Source organism: Clupea harengus, chromosome 1, assembly GCF_900700415.2.
Source record: "Clupea harengus chromosome 1, Ch_v2.0.2, whole genome shotgun sequence".
NCBI classification, from domain to species: Eukaryota; Metazoa; Chordata; class Actinopteri; order Clupeiformes; family Clupeidae; genus Clupea; species Clupea harengus.
In genome coordinates this window covers 9,106,432-9,122,261 of record NC_045152.1, presented here as the reverse complement: position 1 = coordinate 9,122,261, position 15,830 = coordinate 9,106,432, and the positions used below count along the sequence as shown (strand labels likewise).

Sequence of the window (15,830 nt, the reverse complement as noted above, 5' to 3'; positions counted from 1 at the left end):
GCTAGATCATGCCTTGGCCATGGACTGCAGTTCACAATAAAAAATGCTAGTGAAAAAAAGTGCATTATTGGTTACGCATCTTACATAAAGCGGGACTCGATCCATGGAATATCTACACCCTCTTTGGCATGTAGCCAGAAGCCTCAATTTTTCCCACTTTCCCCATGATTGTGTCCAAGCGTCGCTCAGATTCTGTAAGCTGAATTGGTATGCACCCAAGGCCATGTGTTAGCTCACAGCGGGGGGCCCAGCTATCAAAGTCAAGCCTCAAGAAGGGTAAGGATAGGGCTGAATTTACAGCTGCTGATGCCATCTGATGTGAGCTCTGGCCTGAAGTCAGTCCCTACACAAGGCCTTGTGGTATTCACTGAGCCATCAACAGAGGAATGCCTTTTAATCACCCATGTTGTAGATCTTCTGAGATGCAGCCAAATGTTGAGAAATTCAGAGTTCTAAACATTTAAACAGAGCTCTAAACATTTTTCAATAATATCCGGTCATGAATAAATGTGCCTGATTTTAGTTGAAGACTAGTTTCGTTCATGGTCAAGTAGAACATCTATTACATAAACTCCTGACACAGTTGCCGTGTCTTACTCTTTTGACTTGAAGTGGCAAAACATTTTCCATCTTTTTTTCAGATACAAATGGACATAAGGAGGACATCTCCATGGGAAGAACTGCAGGAATTGGACTTTTGTATATTGACACAGAGAACGATGCTGTCTTCACTGGCACTTGAATTCTTTGGACCGGCTATGGAATCCCCTGCAAATGAATATATAATTGGAGGATTAACATCTAAACATCAAAGAAGAGACAGGTTTTTGGAGGTAAAATTATACATTTCTTTCCTGTGTTGGTAAATAAGCATGTTTATCATTTCTTAAAGCTGAACACTTAGGATTTCAATGCAGTATAAATCTATGGCAAATGGCAGGTGCTTGGTATAGGCTAAATAACTAAGCTGCACATTACATCTGTTGTAAATGCTTATTAATTTGGTATTTTGGTCAATGTTGTGAAGGTGGTGCTGTTTCTGAGCTGTGGTTGTTTACTTAAAATCATTTTTTTCTATTCCTGATCAGTTGTGTATGCCTTGCAATAATTCATGAAGAAACCTAGTACATCTCAAATGAAATGAACTAAACACTACATTAGAAGATTAACATCAAGACACAAAAAGTAGTGCATCTCTGAATGTGATGTGTCATTCCGAAACCTTTGGAGTATTCAATTACCCCCTCATCACTGAAGAGTAAATGGTTTAACAGCCAGTCATAAGAAATGTTAATGATGCCACTGAGGCAACACAACATGCAAGAACTGCAGTTTAATCAAACTTGCATCAGTATGTAAAAACAAAAAAAACCTGCTTTCAGTTTCAAGTTTAATCTCTTGCAGTCATCATGCAGAGAAATGCTTTTCTGCATTCCTACAGCCTTTGATCTTCTTACAAAGTGCTAAGATTATACACAAGATTATTTCCAGGTGTGGAGCAAGCCTGTATCCTTGTCATATGCTCTGTGCAAGAAGAGACCCACAACACACTATATTTTAAAAGGAAACTAGCTCACATTTGCTGATAGTGGGTGGTAGCATAACTGGCATCTGATTCTAATTCTGTTTAAGCACAAAGACCATTGTTTTTAAAGCATGTAGAACATTTCTGTGGACTTATTGCAGAATACACAAAATTCCAGTGCCTGCAGTCGTCCTACATTTGTCCATTTTGTCCTCACAAAAAAAGATAAGCACATATAGAAGGTCAATGCAGTCAGAGAAAAGCAATATGCATGGCATGAAACAGTGTGAGAGTCTCCCTCCCATGAGTTTAATACTTCTATATGCACAGATAGAAGTGAGACACGAAAGTCAAAGTAACATCATACCACTAACATCATTATTATAAATTGATAGACAATCAATGCGTTGCTGTGCTGTTGTAAATAACCTACAGTTAGTTGGTATAATAGTTGACCTTTCTGGTTTGAACAGTCTTAAGGCTAAGTTTAGATTCAGTTTCCCTGTGTGACAAGGTCATTGCCTTGGACATCTTTTTGGCTCTTTAGGACAATGCACTTTAAAATGACACTTGGCCACACAGGCCTATTTCAGATTAATTGTGGATGCCGATTCAGACCATTTAAAATACTTGTCAAAAGTAATGTCATGTGGGCACAAAGAACTCATGGAACCCATGGGCCTGTCAAATTAAATTTTTGTGGCAACAAAGGATTTCTTGTCGTTATCCATAGACAATAACCGACCTTCATTCTCTCATACATACATTCATAGTCTGTTGCTTGCTGTCAGCTGATTTATCATAGTTTCTAGCGCTAGGCGTAAACGGATTAAAAAAAAACGGCTCTTTTTAACTCTCCTTGGTGAACAGTGAGAGAGCAATTGGGTAAGAAATGTAGATGTTTGATATTTGCGTTGGCTCCAAACATTGCCTTAGAAATGCAAGACAAGACACGGCTTTTTTTTCTGCCAGGAATTATGTGAGCTGCCGGTAGGGCTGTTGAGGACAGGCGTTTAATGTTCTCGTTCATTCGATTAGTCTACTTAATCATAACTCGGGATTAGAAAATGTGATAAACTCGAACGGAGTGATGAGCGAGTATTCGTGCATTTTGAGGAACTAATTCTGGTAATGCCAGGTTTCCCTCGTATCCCTTTTTTCCCTTTGGATAGGCGGCAGTGTGTTTTCTGAACGCGCGCGGCGCTGCACATCTCTTGTTCCATTCTCGCTTTACACACATAGCCTACACACACAGTCAGGAGTGAGAGAGACAGCCATGGAGAGGTGGAGAACGGACTGTGTTCTTTGTTATTTTTAAACTCGTATGTTTCGCATCCATGACACAATTCACCCCTAGCAGCATACGCCAGTAATCCCGATGCACTCGAAAACGGAAAGTAGGGTTTCACAGGTAAAGTACGAAGCACTTTTTTCCTAACTCGGGTATGGGATTGCGGTAGCCAGAGATGAAATGTGCCATCGCTTCGCTGTGTTTGAATCAAATTCGTGGAGGAGCTTCTATTAATCGTGCGCATTTTATCCGAGGTTAAGAAAATGGCTTTCGTAGACTTAGACGTCAGTGACCTTTTTTTTTTCTTCGTACGCTTTGTTAAGTTTGTAAATATTGTTGTAAAGTTGTATGATTTGTTAGCAGCGAAAGGGCCTGGCTGTGTGTGGAGTTTGTTTCTACTTTCCCCTCCCCCATCCGTTTCTGCTGCTGTGCTGTTGAGACTCAGAGGCCAAGACATGAATGCAATGAATGTGGGGCTCACTTCAAAGCAATCGGGAGGGTAGTGAAGGGGGTGTTGTAATGCTGATAACAAACACAAGTAAACTGTTTGGTTTAAAATCTGCATGGTCATACACCGGCGTTGTTTGATATCGAGGAAGAATGAGTATTTGCCTTTAGCTGCAATTTAAAAGGTCTTACAAACAGTGCAACGTGTTCTCAGATCAAACGTTCATTTCACAACTAACGTTAGCTTGCTAGCCAAGTTAGCCAGCTAGCTGCCAAGATTAGTGAAGCTCTTGAGCTGTGGAAGTCAGCTGGCTAGCTAACTGCGGATACCTTTTCATGATCAATATAATTAAAATTGGTCGATGTATAGCGTTTCTTCATGTTAAACGTTGTGAACTCTCCATTGCATCGTTGTTAGGGAAGGCTTTCTAGTTCGCTAGCCCGTATAAGATTGATATGGTGCCTAGAAGTGCTTCTTTATGAGCTTGAAAAACAAGCCATCTCGCTTGCTAGCTAACTTAGTTGTGTCTACCCAGGACCATGCTGGCTTAATGTTAACTGTTTCTAAAGGGAACATCGTCAGTAACATTACATCTTGAAGATGTCTTGTTACTGAATAGCCCACGAATACTGGATAGCCCACCAGTATACTCTGCTGAGATGACTTGACTTCTATCCAATGTTGTCTTTTTGATGTGGCAACTAGGCAGACACTGAGTAACGTAATCAAATTGAAACAATGTACCAAAGATATTGTGTGTAAGCTGCTAACTCAGAGTTGCCTTTGCTCACCTGTGGATTATTAATTATCATTGAAACAGTATGTATTTGGATAAAAGGCTGTGGATGTCACAGAGTAGATTTTATGGTGTTGTCAGAGTTCTCATCTATAAACACATATTTAAGATTAGGCTATTCATCCTGTAATTTGTGAAATGTCAGAGTATTCCCTCTCCCTTGTTCTTTGTGAGCACAGTCTGCCCAAGGTCGTCCTCTGATATGATCAAACAGGCTTGTACTGCACACCACCACAGTAGCAATCATTACAGCCATGGCAGCTTGGGCTCTGGCTGCACCCCGCAGTTTCTCTTTTAACCTTGAAAAAGCTCCGTCCTTGTGAGGCTACAGTACCTCAGCTTCTGCTCTGCAAACTGTTGGCTTCTGCACCGCTAGTCGCTCAGATTTAGGATCTCTGCAGTGCATGCCATCAGTGAGCCCCATGCGTTCAGCATGAATGCATTAATATTAATATTGATTCCTTGATTTGATGGGGATGGGGGGGGGGGGGAAATCAGTACGAGGAATCCAACGCATGGGAACATAACCAAATCAAAGGCAGTAGTCGATGTGAAATAGAGCAGATATTAGATGGAATGATTTGAATGTTTGAATGATATTTGGTGTCGTCCTAAACATATCATTAGTTACATTGGAAAAATCTAAGATTTGTACTCTGAGAGGAGTGCTGTGGGAATATTTTGTTAGTTCACTTGGAAGAATGGCAAATAAGTTTGAAAAATAGTCCTAAAGATGTTGGCCTAATTACACCACTATGCATCTAAACCTGATGGGGTGGAATTCGAATTTGGTTTCATCTCAAGCTGGAAGGTTATAATGCCAATTCTTTGGTACTTTTTATTACCTCCAGTGCCTATCTTGACTTTGTTAGACTAAGTAATGTGTTTGTAGCTTTTGTTGTTTTCTTGTTTAAGTGTACAGTGTGGTATTTCTGATCAACCAAAACAGTTCCAGTCGCTTTCTGTGTTTAGAGGTTGATGTATTACTGTTTGAAGCAGCTTTATGGAATTTTGGTCTAAAACGAACACGCTACCTACCTATAAAGCATGCGAAAACCTTGCAATCATTACCAACAACCCAGCTGGTACTGATAAAAGCTTGCTAACATGCAAACTAGCTTATTTTGGTGACATTATTGGCGATGTCATACTGTAAAGGCGTTTCTTACATATTCACGGGATGTTCCGCCCTGGACCACAGAACTGCATAGTGCATAGCCTGGACGGCTAGTGGGAACGACAGGTGTGTTTATCAGTCCTTGACACATGACCTTATTCCATCAAAATTAATTTTGAAGAAGACACCAAAAGTAGATGCTCATAAAAAAACAGACCTTAAAAAGAGGCACATTGTTGCATAGTGTTGCTTTAACAGTATATATAAAATGGGGTGTGTCAGTGATGATATTGAGGCCATGGCCAAGTGTATCAGGTGGCACTGATGTGGTACCTGTGTCTCATTGTGTTAATTTTTCTTCTTCTCAACAGGAGGAATTCTTTTGCTGTGGCATTAGTAGAAGTCTGGATTTGATTCTCCCGGGGCTGCACCAGGGCAGCAGTGTGCATGGACACTGTGAGCATGAGTGTGAACGACAAACGGGGCTACCTGGCGGACCTTGGGGGCAGCTTCACTGAGGATGCCCCCCGGCCCCCTGTCCCAGGCGAGGAGGGGGACCTGGTGTCAGGTGATGGCCGGCAGTACAGCCATGGCTTCTACGTCTCCAAGGGCGAGAGCCTCAGAAGCGAGGCCTCTACGGCCACGCCCAGGCGGCCCGACCTTGACCTGGGCTACGAGCCGGAGGGCAGCGCCTCGCCCACGCCCCCTTATCTGAAGTGGGCCGAGTCGCTCCACTCGCTCCTGGATGACCAAGATGGCATCCACCTTTTCAGGACGTTTCTCAAGCAGGAGGACTGTGCAGACATGCTGGACTTCTGGTTTGCCTGCAGCGGCTTCCGGAAGGTGGAGGCCAGCGATGGCAAGGAGGAGAAGAAGCTCAAGCTGGCCAAGGCCATATACCGTAAGTACATTCTGGATAACAATGGGATAGTGTCGCGGCAGATCAAGCCGGCCACCAAAAGCTTCATCAAGGACTGCGTTATGAAGCTGCACATCGACCCAGCCATGTTCGACCAGGCCCAGACGGAGATCCAGACAATGATGGAGGAGAACACCTACCCTTTGTTCCTCAAATCAGACATTTACTTGGAATACACAAGGACAGGTGGCGAGAGCCCTAAGCTGTACAGTGACCAGAGCTCGGTCTCGGGGAACGGGAAGGTCCTGCCGGGCTACCTCCCTACCCTGAACGAGGACGAGGAGTGGCGCTGCGACCAGGAACTGGAGGAGCAGCCTGAGAGTGACCCATCACCCAGCAACCGGCTGACCGAGAAGCTGCTTTTGGATACGGCCCCGCAACGGGTCGTGAGCACCAAGAGATACCAGGACAGCCGCGAGTACAGGTAGGTCTATCCCAGTGCTTGCACGTTTACATTCATTTACATTCATTAAGCACATCCGTCTGACTGACTTTTAGTTGGGTTATGGTGTCCAGTTGTGGTCCCAGGGAGTTCAATGCACGGGTTTGGCTAGGCAAGAGACATTTCTTGAACCCTTTCTTACCTTTTTGCATTCACACTTCGCTATTTATTACACCGTTCTATGCTGCACATTATTACGTTATTTGTGCTGCCTGGTTGTCAAACCACTGCCTATGTTGGAGCTAGCCCCATGCTCTGTGGAGTCTGTGTAAAGTTTCATTTCTTCCCTCATGTCATGGCAAGTTATCAGGTGGAGAGGAATTAAAAGGCACTCAGAGTTTACCCCCTGCCAAGCCATATAGATGAGAGGAGCTCTGTGTAGGCAGAGGCTCCTAAGTACCTGTGACTGCTGCAGCAAGGCGGTGACTGGGTCAGGGCTGGTTGTTTGAGGGTGGAAGCGGGGCTCCTCTTTGTTTTCACCATGCAGGTGTTCTGTGAATGGCAGGCTTTTATGCCGGAGCAAAAGCTCTCTGGGTGAAAAGCACAACACGGTTCCTCTTTTGAGCCTGGGAAAATGGAGAGCCGGTGAGCAGCAGCAGCAGCAGCCGAAAGTCAAAGCTGTTTCTTTTTTTCTGACACTTAAAAAAGAGCTTGTGTGGAATGATTGTGAAACCATATCTATCAGTCTTGTTTTGCTGCAAGTCGTAGATGTATATAAAAGCCTTGAAAAAAACAAACAAATCCTATGTTCATTGCTTGATAACGCCTTTTTGTGGTAGAAACGGTTTCCGACGCTGCCCTTTGAAGACATTTATCTGTTCCAGTTTTATCTTCTCATTGTGCTCTAAGAATGTTGAGAAGGCACTTTCTAATCATCTTGCATACTTTCATCTATGGAGTCAGTCTAGCTGTAAAAATGTACAATAACTATACTGTGCATCTGAGCTCTGTCGCACATTAATGAAAAGGGATTTTGTGGGATGTGACTACTTAAGTCTCTAATCCGTGTCCTGTTGGAACAGAGAGCTGTGCATCTGGGCATTTGAGCAGGCTGTGCAGTGGATTACAAAGCTCTCTTAGCAGTGGCATAAAAAGCAAATATCAACATTAAAAGCGCTCCCAAATGTGGAATTCATGCTTTTTATCTTTACCAAAGCGAGGCTTAAATGATCACGGTGGTAAGGATAAGTTGGAGGAGGGATTTGCATGGCCACAGCAAGGCCCAGTAAATTGCTGAGGAATACATTGTATTTTTTTTCCCTCAGATGTGCTTTTACAGTGCTGCACACTGCTGGCAGTCTCCTGTGTGGAGATTGAAGATTCCGGAATTCTATCCCTAGAATTTGACCCAGTTTTCTTTTCTTTTTTTTTGTATCACCTACACCCTCGACTGTCTTAAGACAATCCTTGACATCTGTTGAAAATTCAGGAAAGGTGTGTGTGTGTGTGTGTGTGTGTGTGTGTGTGTGTGTGTGTGTGTGTGTGTGTGTGTGTGTGTGTGTGTGTGTGTGTGTGTGTGTGTGTGTGTGTGTGTGTGTGTGTGTGTGTGTCCCATTTTTTCCCAAAAGGAATCCAGATTTGCAGTAGTGATTTACACACAACAGAGAACACCCATAAGACCTTAGAACTCTCTTTCCAACAAAAACTTGTTTGAACTTCTTTTGTTCCTTATTTAGAATGGGTTTGATGTGTAAATTGGATGGAGCTTTCATGTCTCGGGCAAAGACAACCTGCTAAGGTTTTCACGAGTCTAAAAGGCAAAAATGAGATGTTGTAGCACGTCGTTATTTTGACAAGAAAAAAAATGGATACGATTGAATCCTGCAAAAACAAATCTTCTCGGTAGTTGATTGTTAGCTTATAGACTCTGCCAGTCTCTCTGCTTTTCTTTGCTAATGAGGACGATGGCCTACGTACTGTGTTTTACGCTGCTCGGCTGCACGTCAGTGGGGTATCTGCTATTCTCTGAATAATATCACAGAGCGTATGGTCAGGAAATGTCAGTGAACTTTGTGTCTTCATTTCTAAAGTCAGTCATGTGTTCAGTGATGTGTAATTGGTTTATTTAGCCCTTTCTTCACCACCGTTCCTAACTCAGAATAAGCCCTGAGAAAAAGGGTTGAACTGATTGCACAACATTTGAAGTATTGAAACGTGTTACAGGGCACTTGCTAACAGGCTATAACTTGTGACTTTGATGTTCCGAAACCATGGCAACTCTCCACCCCATTCTGTATGTATATTCTCTATAGCCCCTGGTTATGACGCGGCTTTAATTGGGTAGAGACTTGTATTTTTGACGCTGTTTTGAAATGATTATTTCATTAGATGAAGTATTTGGCTTGAATTACAAAAAAGACACTTCATTTTTAAATAGCCTTTTAGGACTCGCCGTCGGGCTTTTTGAAGATCTAAATTTTACATAAGTCATATGTCTTCCCGGGAATCTGTGGAGTTGGACGAGATGGTATGTGAAAGGAATACATCTTATTTTGCTCAACTGTTAAAGTAGACCATATCTTGCATATCAACTATGTGGAAGTGAACAGTGCTAGTAAGAAACAGTCTGCTTTTTAAAAAAAAAAAAAGCCTGTCACAACTCTGCATTTGTAACCCCAGTAGGCCTACCTGTTGTCATTCTTGTCACTATCATTCACTGGGGTTCGTATTGTGGAAAGTGTCAGGGAGAGAAAAGCTCTGTGGAGACCTACTCTCCGTCTGATACTATCAGCAATCTGTCAACGTGAGCAGGACTAATTTGTGGGAAGACTCCTGTGCAACCCTGTGCACTTCCTGTATTTGACTTGAATGGTTGAGAAGTCCCAGAGGGGGGTCTAATGCTCCGAGCTTGAAAGCAGGCCTCCTCTGTCTCACCTGCGCTCTCCTGCACTTGGTTCGACTTTGATCAATCGATCACCCACCATCTCGAGGCTGCCGCGTGTGGCAGCTGTGGATGGGGCTGTTGACGTGAAGAGCCGGTAATTATTCCCAGGGTGCAAAGGGGCATGCGTAATCATTGGAACGGCCCTGAAGTTGCCTCACGTCTTCGAGTAATGGCTTCCCTTAAATCAAGTTCATCTCCACACAGGAGAGAGACAGAGATGCAGCGATTGTGTTCATCTTAATGGGTTTCCTCCGGTTTCCTACATAGTCGTTTCAGTTTCGTTCTTGCAGAATGACTGGCCATTGCATAGTGAATTATAAAAAAAATGTTTTATGTGGCAACATATACTAATTTAGTCTTAGCATAATGTTATGTTAATGTGGCATAATTTGCTATATTTCATCTGCTAGAGAATGTACTTTTTTTAGCTGCTGCTTAGTGAAAACACTATGGATTGGATTTGTCTGGAAGACTGGAGAAAAAAAGTATATAAGCCCCATGTGGATTGTGGAAGACTTTGTTTTGGAGATAAATGGAAAAGATGTGTGAGTGCGCCAGTGCTCCGGTGCAGGTTTGAAAGGCTCCCTCCCTCCTCCGGCTGCCGCATTTCCCTGTGATCCGCAGAATATCGACATGCCTGCTGCTTAAATCATTAGTGGAGCCTGGAACGGTTGAAAGAGGCGAATAATCACCAGAGGCTGTGCAGCCGTCCCGGCTTGAGCTTCCATCACTCCTTTAGTCAGAACACACTCCTTTACACACACATACATACACACGCACACACACAAAACAACACCACCAAATACACTGACACTATCACCGTATATACACTCATACCTAGTCTTTTTTCACACACAAAATCATATCCTCTCACTGTCTAAGTAACCCTGTGGAGTTAAGGTCATAAACAGGTGCTTGGCTTGTTGTGGAATGCTGAAGGTTCAGGGTTGTGTGTGTGTGTGTGTGTGTGTGTGTGTTTGGAGGAGACACACTGGGATGCATGTGTGTATCAAATGCAGCAGGTCCTTCAGCTCTTAGTTATGTTGGATTGGGCTGGACTGTTGTGTTCTATAGCTCTGCTGCATTTGGGCCTCTTGCTTGCAAGCCTGACATCTGTTTGGCGCGTAGGGCATGTCCATTTGTATATTGAAAAACTGTCAATGTTCTGTCAGTATCCATGAAGTTAAGTGTCAAGAGTTTTTGACATTTATTAATGAATGAATATGATTGAATTAATAGTTGATAGATAAAATAGTTTAGAAAGGTTGAAAATGGTGTGTGAAACGGTATATAATTAATCATAGAAGTGTTTGCTCCGGTGCTTTTTGTGTTGCTGCTTCCATTACCAGATGAGTCATATTTGATAACTTGAGATGTCTTGGTCCCTATTATCTATCTTATTAAGCTGTTCGAATTCTTAATCAGTGATCACCCCAGTTGCTTTAACTAATTGATGAAAATAAATTGGTTCTGGCTGCACAAACTGAGTGAGAAGGGAAAATATTTAGACACACACACACACACACACACACAAATGTACAAAGACAAAATTCCAGCCTGCAGATCAGGTGAGACAATGTCTTTGTCCCACTATAGATCCGGAGTTTTTTCGGATATTGTGAGATGGTAAGGTGTCTGTTCAGCCGGTTTGGCAGCGGATCGCCTTACGGTATGAAACCGTTAGAGGGGATGGCAGTGTGGTGGTAGAGTATCCCATAACTTCCCTGACGTTGGTACGATCTCTTACACAGAGGGAAAAAGGTGTAACTTTTGTGAAGTGTGAACAGTCATGGATCGTTCTGTGAAATACATTTTCAGAGACGTATGTCTTTGGGGAATAGACCTACTTTTACAGGCGTATCATGCTTGTATGTCATGTATACAGCTGTGTCCCTTTTGAAAGGTTTGTTGGCTTCCCCAGACCCCCCCCCCGGCCATTCTGTGGAAGAGGTGTGCACTGGTGTTGCTCTCAAGGCTCAAACAGTTTTACCTCTGGTGGTTTTATTGCCAGTTTTTGTCAATGGGCAGTGGCTCCATTGGTTGAGAGTGGAAGGCTTGTAGGTTCAAATTGGGTGTTCTGTTACAAAAACACACTAATTGTTATATTCTAAGAGTTACAATTCAGTTGTACTTGTTGACGCAGTGCCATTAATGGGCATCGTCTAAAGGTGCTTTACAAAGCTCAAGGGCCGACAAAAATCAAAAGCATTGCACCTGTCTACAGTAGGAGGGAAGAGGTTCGTTTTCAGAGGCAGGATGGCCTCAGAAAAGCGAGGCCCGTCTGCCTGAGAGAGAATTGTTGTGTGAGGAGCAATGGAGAGAGCGGATGGCAAAGGAGAGGAGGATCTGAGACAAAGGAGACCACAGAGAGAAGAAAAAAAATAGGTGCTTGGGTGTCACACACCGGTATGCAGGGATGGATATAGCCAGTAGATAATGGCCTTGTTTTTCAGGAAAGTTGCAAAATAAATGTACTGTGTCTGCAACTGGAAAGGAAAAAATAGAATTTAGGAATTTAAGACCTTTAGGACCACTCTGAAGACATTTAATATGGACTATTGCTCATGAAACGGGCCTTGTCACTGTCAAAACATTGATAGATGTGACTGTTCTAAAAGAGCTCCACAGCTTGTTGTCCTTAAAATGATAGACATGTTGTTCACTGAAACGTCTGAAAGTTTGTACCCATTAAAGATTCAGGGTTCCTTTGCCCCACTAGAAGAGAGCTGTCACACATAACACACACAGTTCTACACAGAGCCTGAAATCATTGGAAAATATTATGAAGAACTTTGTATGTGAGGTCCATACCCTAAGACAATGTGGTGCTTGATGGACAGCGCTAATGGATGTTAGTCTGTGGGGAGTCCCCCCTCCAGCTCTCTGTCGCTATTCCTACTGTCCACCAGAAAGCTCTGCTGCACCACCACACACACACACACACACACACACACACACACACACACACACACACACACACACACACTATGCCTTGATTCGCATTTTTAACCTCATAATCTCTAATGCAATTTTAATGGCCATCCATCGTGAAGCTCTTCCAGGAAGGGCTCCCGCTTGAAGCAGACTCAGAAATGTGCAGTTACGAGGCGAAGCACGGATGAAAACTAGCATCAGGCATATATTTATATATATATATATATATATATATATATATATATGTATATATATATATATATTTAAGCAAAGAAACTTAATTCCCACCCAGATATATTATTTAAAGGGGGTACAGATTCGGCAGAGCACTCAGAGCAGAGGACCCAGAGTCAGGTGAGGGCCCTCTGATCGCTGCTAATAAGGACAAATGAGGCCTCTTCTGGCACACAGAAACAGCCCAGGTTTAGATTTAACTGTGACATCCCATTTTCATTTAAAGTGTGTGTTTGTCCAGTTTCATGCCATATGGCCTCCCCTGTGAGCTGGGTTTGGAGAAGGTTTTTTTTTTTTTTTTTTTTCTCCTCCTCCTCCTCATTTTCACTCTGTTTCACTCACTCTCACCAGAGTTGCTCAAGTCTCTTTGACTCACTCTCACCAGAGTTGCACAAGGCTTTGTGTTAAAGGGGTTATTGCACATGGCAGTGTATCTTTTTTCAGAGTATCTGAAGTGAATGTGGAGGAATAGAAACAGAAGTGGAGTAAAGGAGACTGAAGCAAAGGGCGCATAAGCAGGGATCGTGGTCCGTGATGCTTAGGCGGTAGTTAGCAGGCTCTCACCCTGCTCCTCAGAAGCAGCAAATGAAACCATGAATTTGATTTCAGTAAGACTAGAACTGAATGGTGAATGAATGTATAGTTAAATGACTATTGAATTGATTTCTTTTCTCTTTTTTCCCCACATGCAGGCATGGCCAATGGCGGGAGCCCATCAACCCATACTATATTAACCTGGGCTGTGCTCTGGCCCCCGTCACCAGCGCCAACGACAGCGAGCAGCAGAGCATGTCCAGCGACGCCGACACGCTCTCCCTGACCGACAGCAGTGTGTAAGTGCTCTCATCTACACACACACACACACACGCTCTCCCTGACCGACAGCCGTGTGTAAGTGCCTCCCATCTACACACACACACACACACACACACACACACACACACACCTTTCCTCTGACCGACAGCAGTGTGTAAGTGCTCTCACAGATATCTCCTGTCATCTATACACACACCCAAAACGCACACTCGCACTGATAGTCGTATGGAAGTGTTCAGGTACCTGCTCCCATGTACTGGCATACACCCACGCTTGCTCGCTCACTCACTCTCCCTTACTGACAGCAGTGTACTGTGGCACACATCTAGACATACTCACCTATGTCCACTCCCCACACTGCCCTCTCCATGGCCGGCAGCAGTGTATACGTATCACAGACACACAGACACACAGACACACAGACACACAGACACACAGACACACAGACACACAGACACACAGACACACAGACACACAGACACACAGACACACAGACACACAGACACACAGACACACGTATCCTCCCACTGACCCAACAGGGAAAGCAGGACTATCATTAAAGTACTATCGAGGCCTTCTTGGGTATCTCCTGCTGTGAATCTCTGTGGAAGCACAAGCACTGCTCAGCTTCGAGAAGCACGGTATGTTATTTTATGCCATAGCTTGGACAAAACATGCTAGCTTTCTACCTGCTAGAACCAGATACCGTCAAAAAAAGAGAACAAAATCACCGGCTGTAGAAAACATTTTTTTTTTGCAGCGGAGCAGAGGCGGGCAAGACCTACCTGCCAAACACCCCACTCTACCCCATAAACACGCATACTGATTGACACACACACACACACACACTGATCTGGGAACAGGAACAAACCTTTCGCCTCGCCTCGAAGGGCCGCCATCTGCTCATTACTCACGCCAATGAAAGCTCCTAAATGTCATTACTTATGCTAATTATAGAGCCTCAGACTGGGAGGTACACGAGGGGGCCGTGGGGTGCGTGTGGAGTGTAATTTGAAGGCATTGACGACGAGGGTCCTTTTAAGTCAACTCCCCAACCCCCACCCCACCCCCCTTCTAAATTCAGTGAAAATGCATAGTATTTAAAAAAAAAGACAAGTTGTTGTGTGGGGAATGGTGGTGAAATGTTGCAGGTAAGAAGTGACCCTTTGGAGCACAGCCACCTATTACATGGGCTGTGTAATATGGCAACTAAAGAAATCGGCATAATCAAATGTGTCCTAATGTTCCTATTGTCCTATGTTTTTGATTTCGTGCCGGTTGCATGTAATTGTGTGAAGCGTGTGCTTGGTAACCCCATCCGTGATGAGCGTGAGGGCTGAAATGCCCACGTCTCGTAAGGAAAATGAACCCTGCTATTTTTGAGGTGTAGTGCAAATGCCATGGCGCTTCTTTTCAACCCCCCCCCCCCCCCCCCCCCCCCCCCCCCCCTTTCGAAAGAAAGTTCTAAACCCGTGTTTCTCTCGCCGGGTTCTGAGGTGAGGTGTCTCTCGGAGAGAGATCAGCCTGCACTTAGAGACGGGCCGGGGTAGGCTGGGCATGTGCGGAGATGTGGCACACACAGGAACGTGTTTTTCTCTGGCGCCGGCAGGAAATGAGCTTCCTCTGAATGATCTGAGCAAGGATGTGCTGGCAGGAGAGAGGGGGGAGTCACACACACACACACACACATATATATATATATACACACACACTTTCGCACACACCACACACACACACACACACGAACACTCTCACGAACACAGAGGGGGTGGAAGGCAGGGAGAAAGGAGGGGAGAGAGAGAAAGAAGAAAAAAATAAGGATGGAGCTGAAGAGACTTGACAGGGAGGAAGCTCAGAAAGAAAGTGATGCGGAGAGAGGGAGAGAGAGATGGGGGGGGTGCTCAGTGCTCAGACGCATGCAGAGGGAGAGATGCAGAAAGGGAGGAAGGTAGACTGAAGTAGAAAGAGACTCGGAGAAAGGTGGGGAGAGGCCCAGACGCTGGGAGGAAGAGGAGGAGGAGGAGGAGGAGGAGGAGGAGGAGGAAGAAGAAGAAGAAGAAGAAGAAAGGAAGGAGAGAAATACTGTGAAAGATGCAGACAGGTACTGACCAAGACACTCTGAAAGAGAACGTGTCAGAGGGACCTGAAGAAGATTGAGGAAGAAATACCCTATTACCACTCACACTGACAGCTGTTTTATCTGTTTATTTATCGCCGTTTTTACCCTTATGGTGTTGCGTGGGAACGGGAGCGAAGCGATAAAGTTGAACCGTTAATCTATCCCCTGGCCGCCGAGGAACATTAAAGATAATCTTCCGCCACGGCTCCAGTGGGAATGTGAAACAACACAAGATTACCATGTCCGAGAAAGGCAAGGGGAATGGGGGAATTCACTCCGTTGATATTACAGTAAACCCTGGCCCC

At 44.2% G+C, this 15,830-nt stretch overlaps 1 protein-coding gene across 4 annotated transcripts in view; it reads left to right on the top strand.

The window, feature by feature from the left end:
• Nucleotides 1-633: 633 nt before the first annotated feature.
• The window catches only part of axin1 (axin 1), a 32,397-nt gene continuing 17,200 nt past the window's right edge, over nucleotides 634-15,830 (top strand). Inside the window, exons 1-3 of one of the 4 annotated variants that reach the window (XM_031566675.2) lie at nucleotides 634-833; nucleotides 5,549-6,520; nucleotides 13,283-13,423. In XM_031566675.2, the coding sequence (XP_031422535.1) occupies nucleotides 5,625-6,520; nucleotides 13,283-13,423 (1,037 nt within the window). In that variant the 5' untranslated portion in view covers nucleotides 634-833; nucleotides 5,549-5,624. Of the gene's footprint in view, nucleotides 834-2,303; nucleotides 2,937-4,582; nucleotides 5,304-5,548; nucleotides 6,521-13,282; nucleotides 13,424-15,830 lie in introns of those variants that run through there. The other 3 variants (XM_031566670.2, XM_012816891.3, XM_031566679.2) reach the window with 3 other exon arrangements.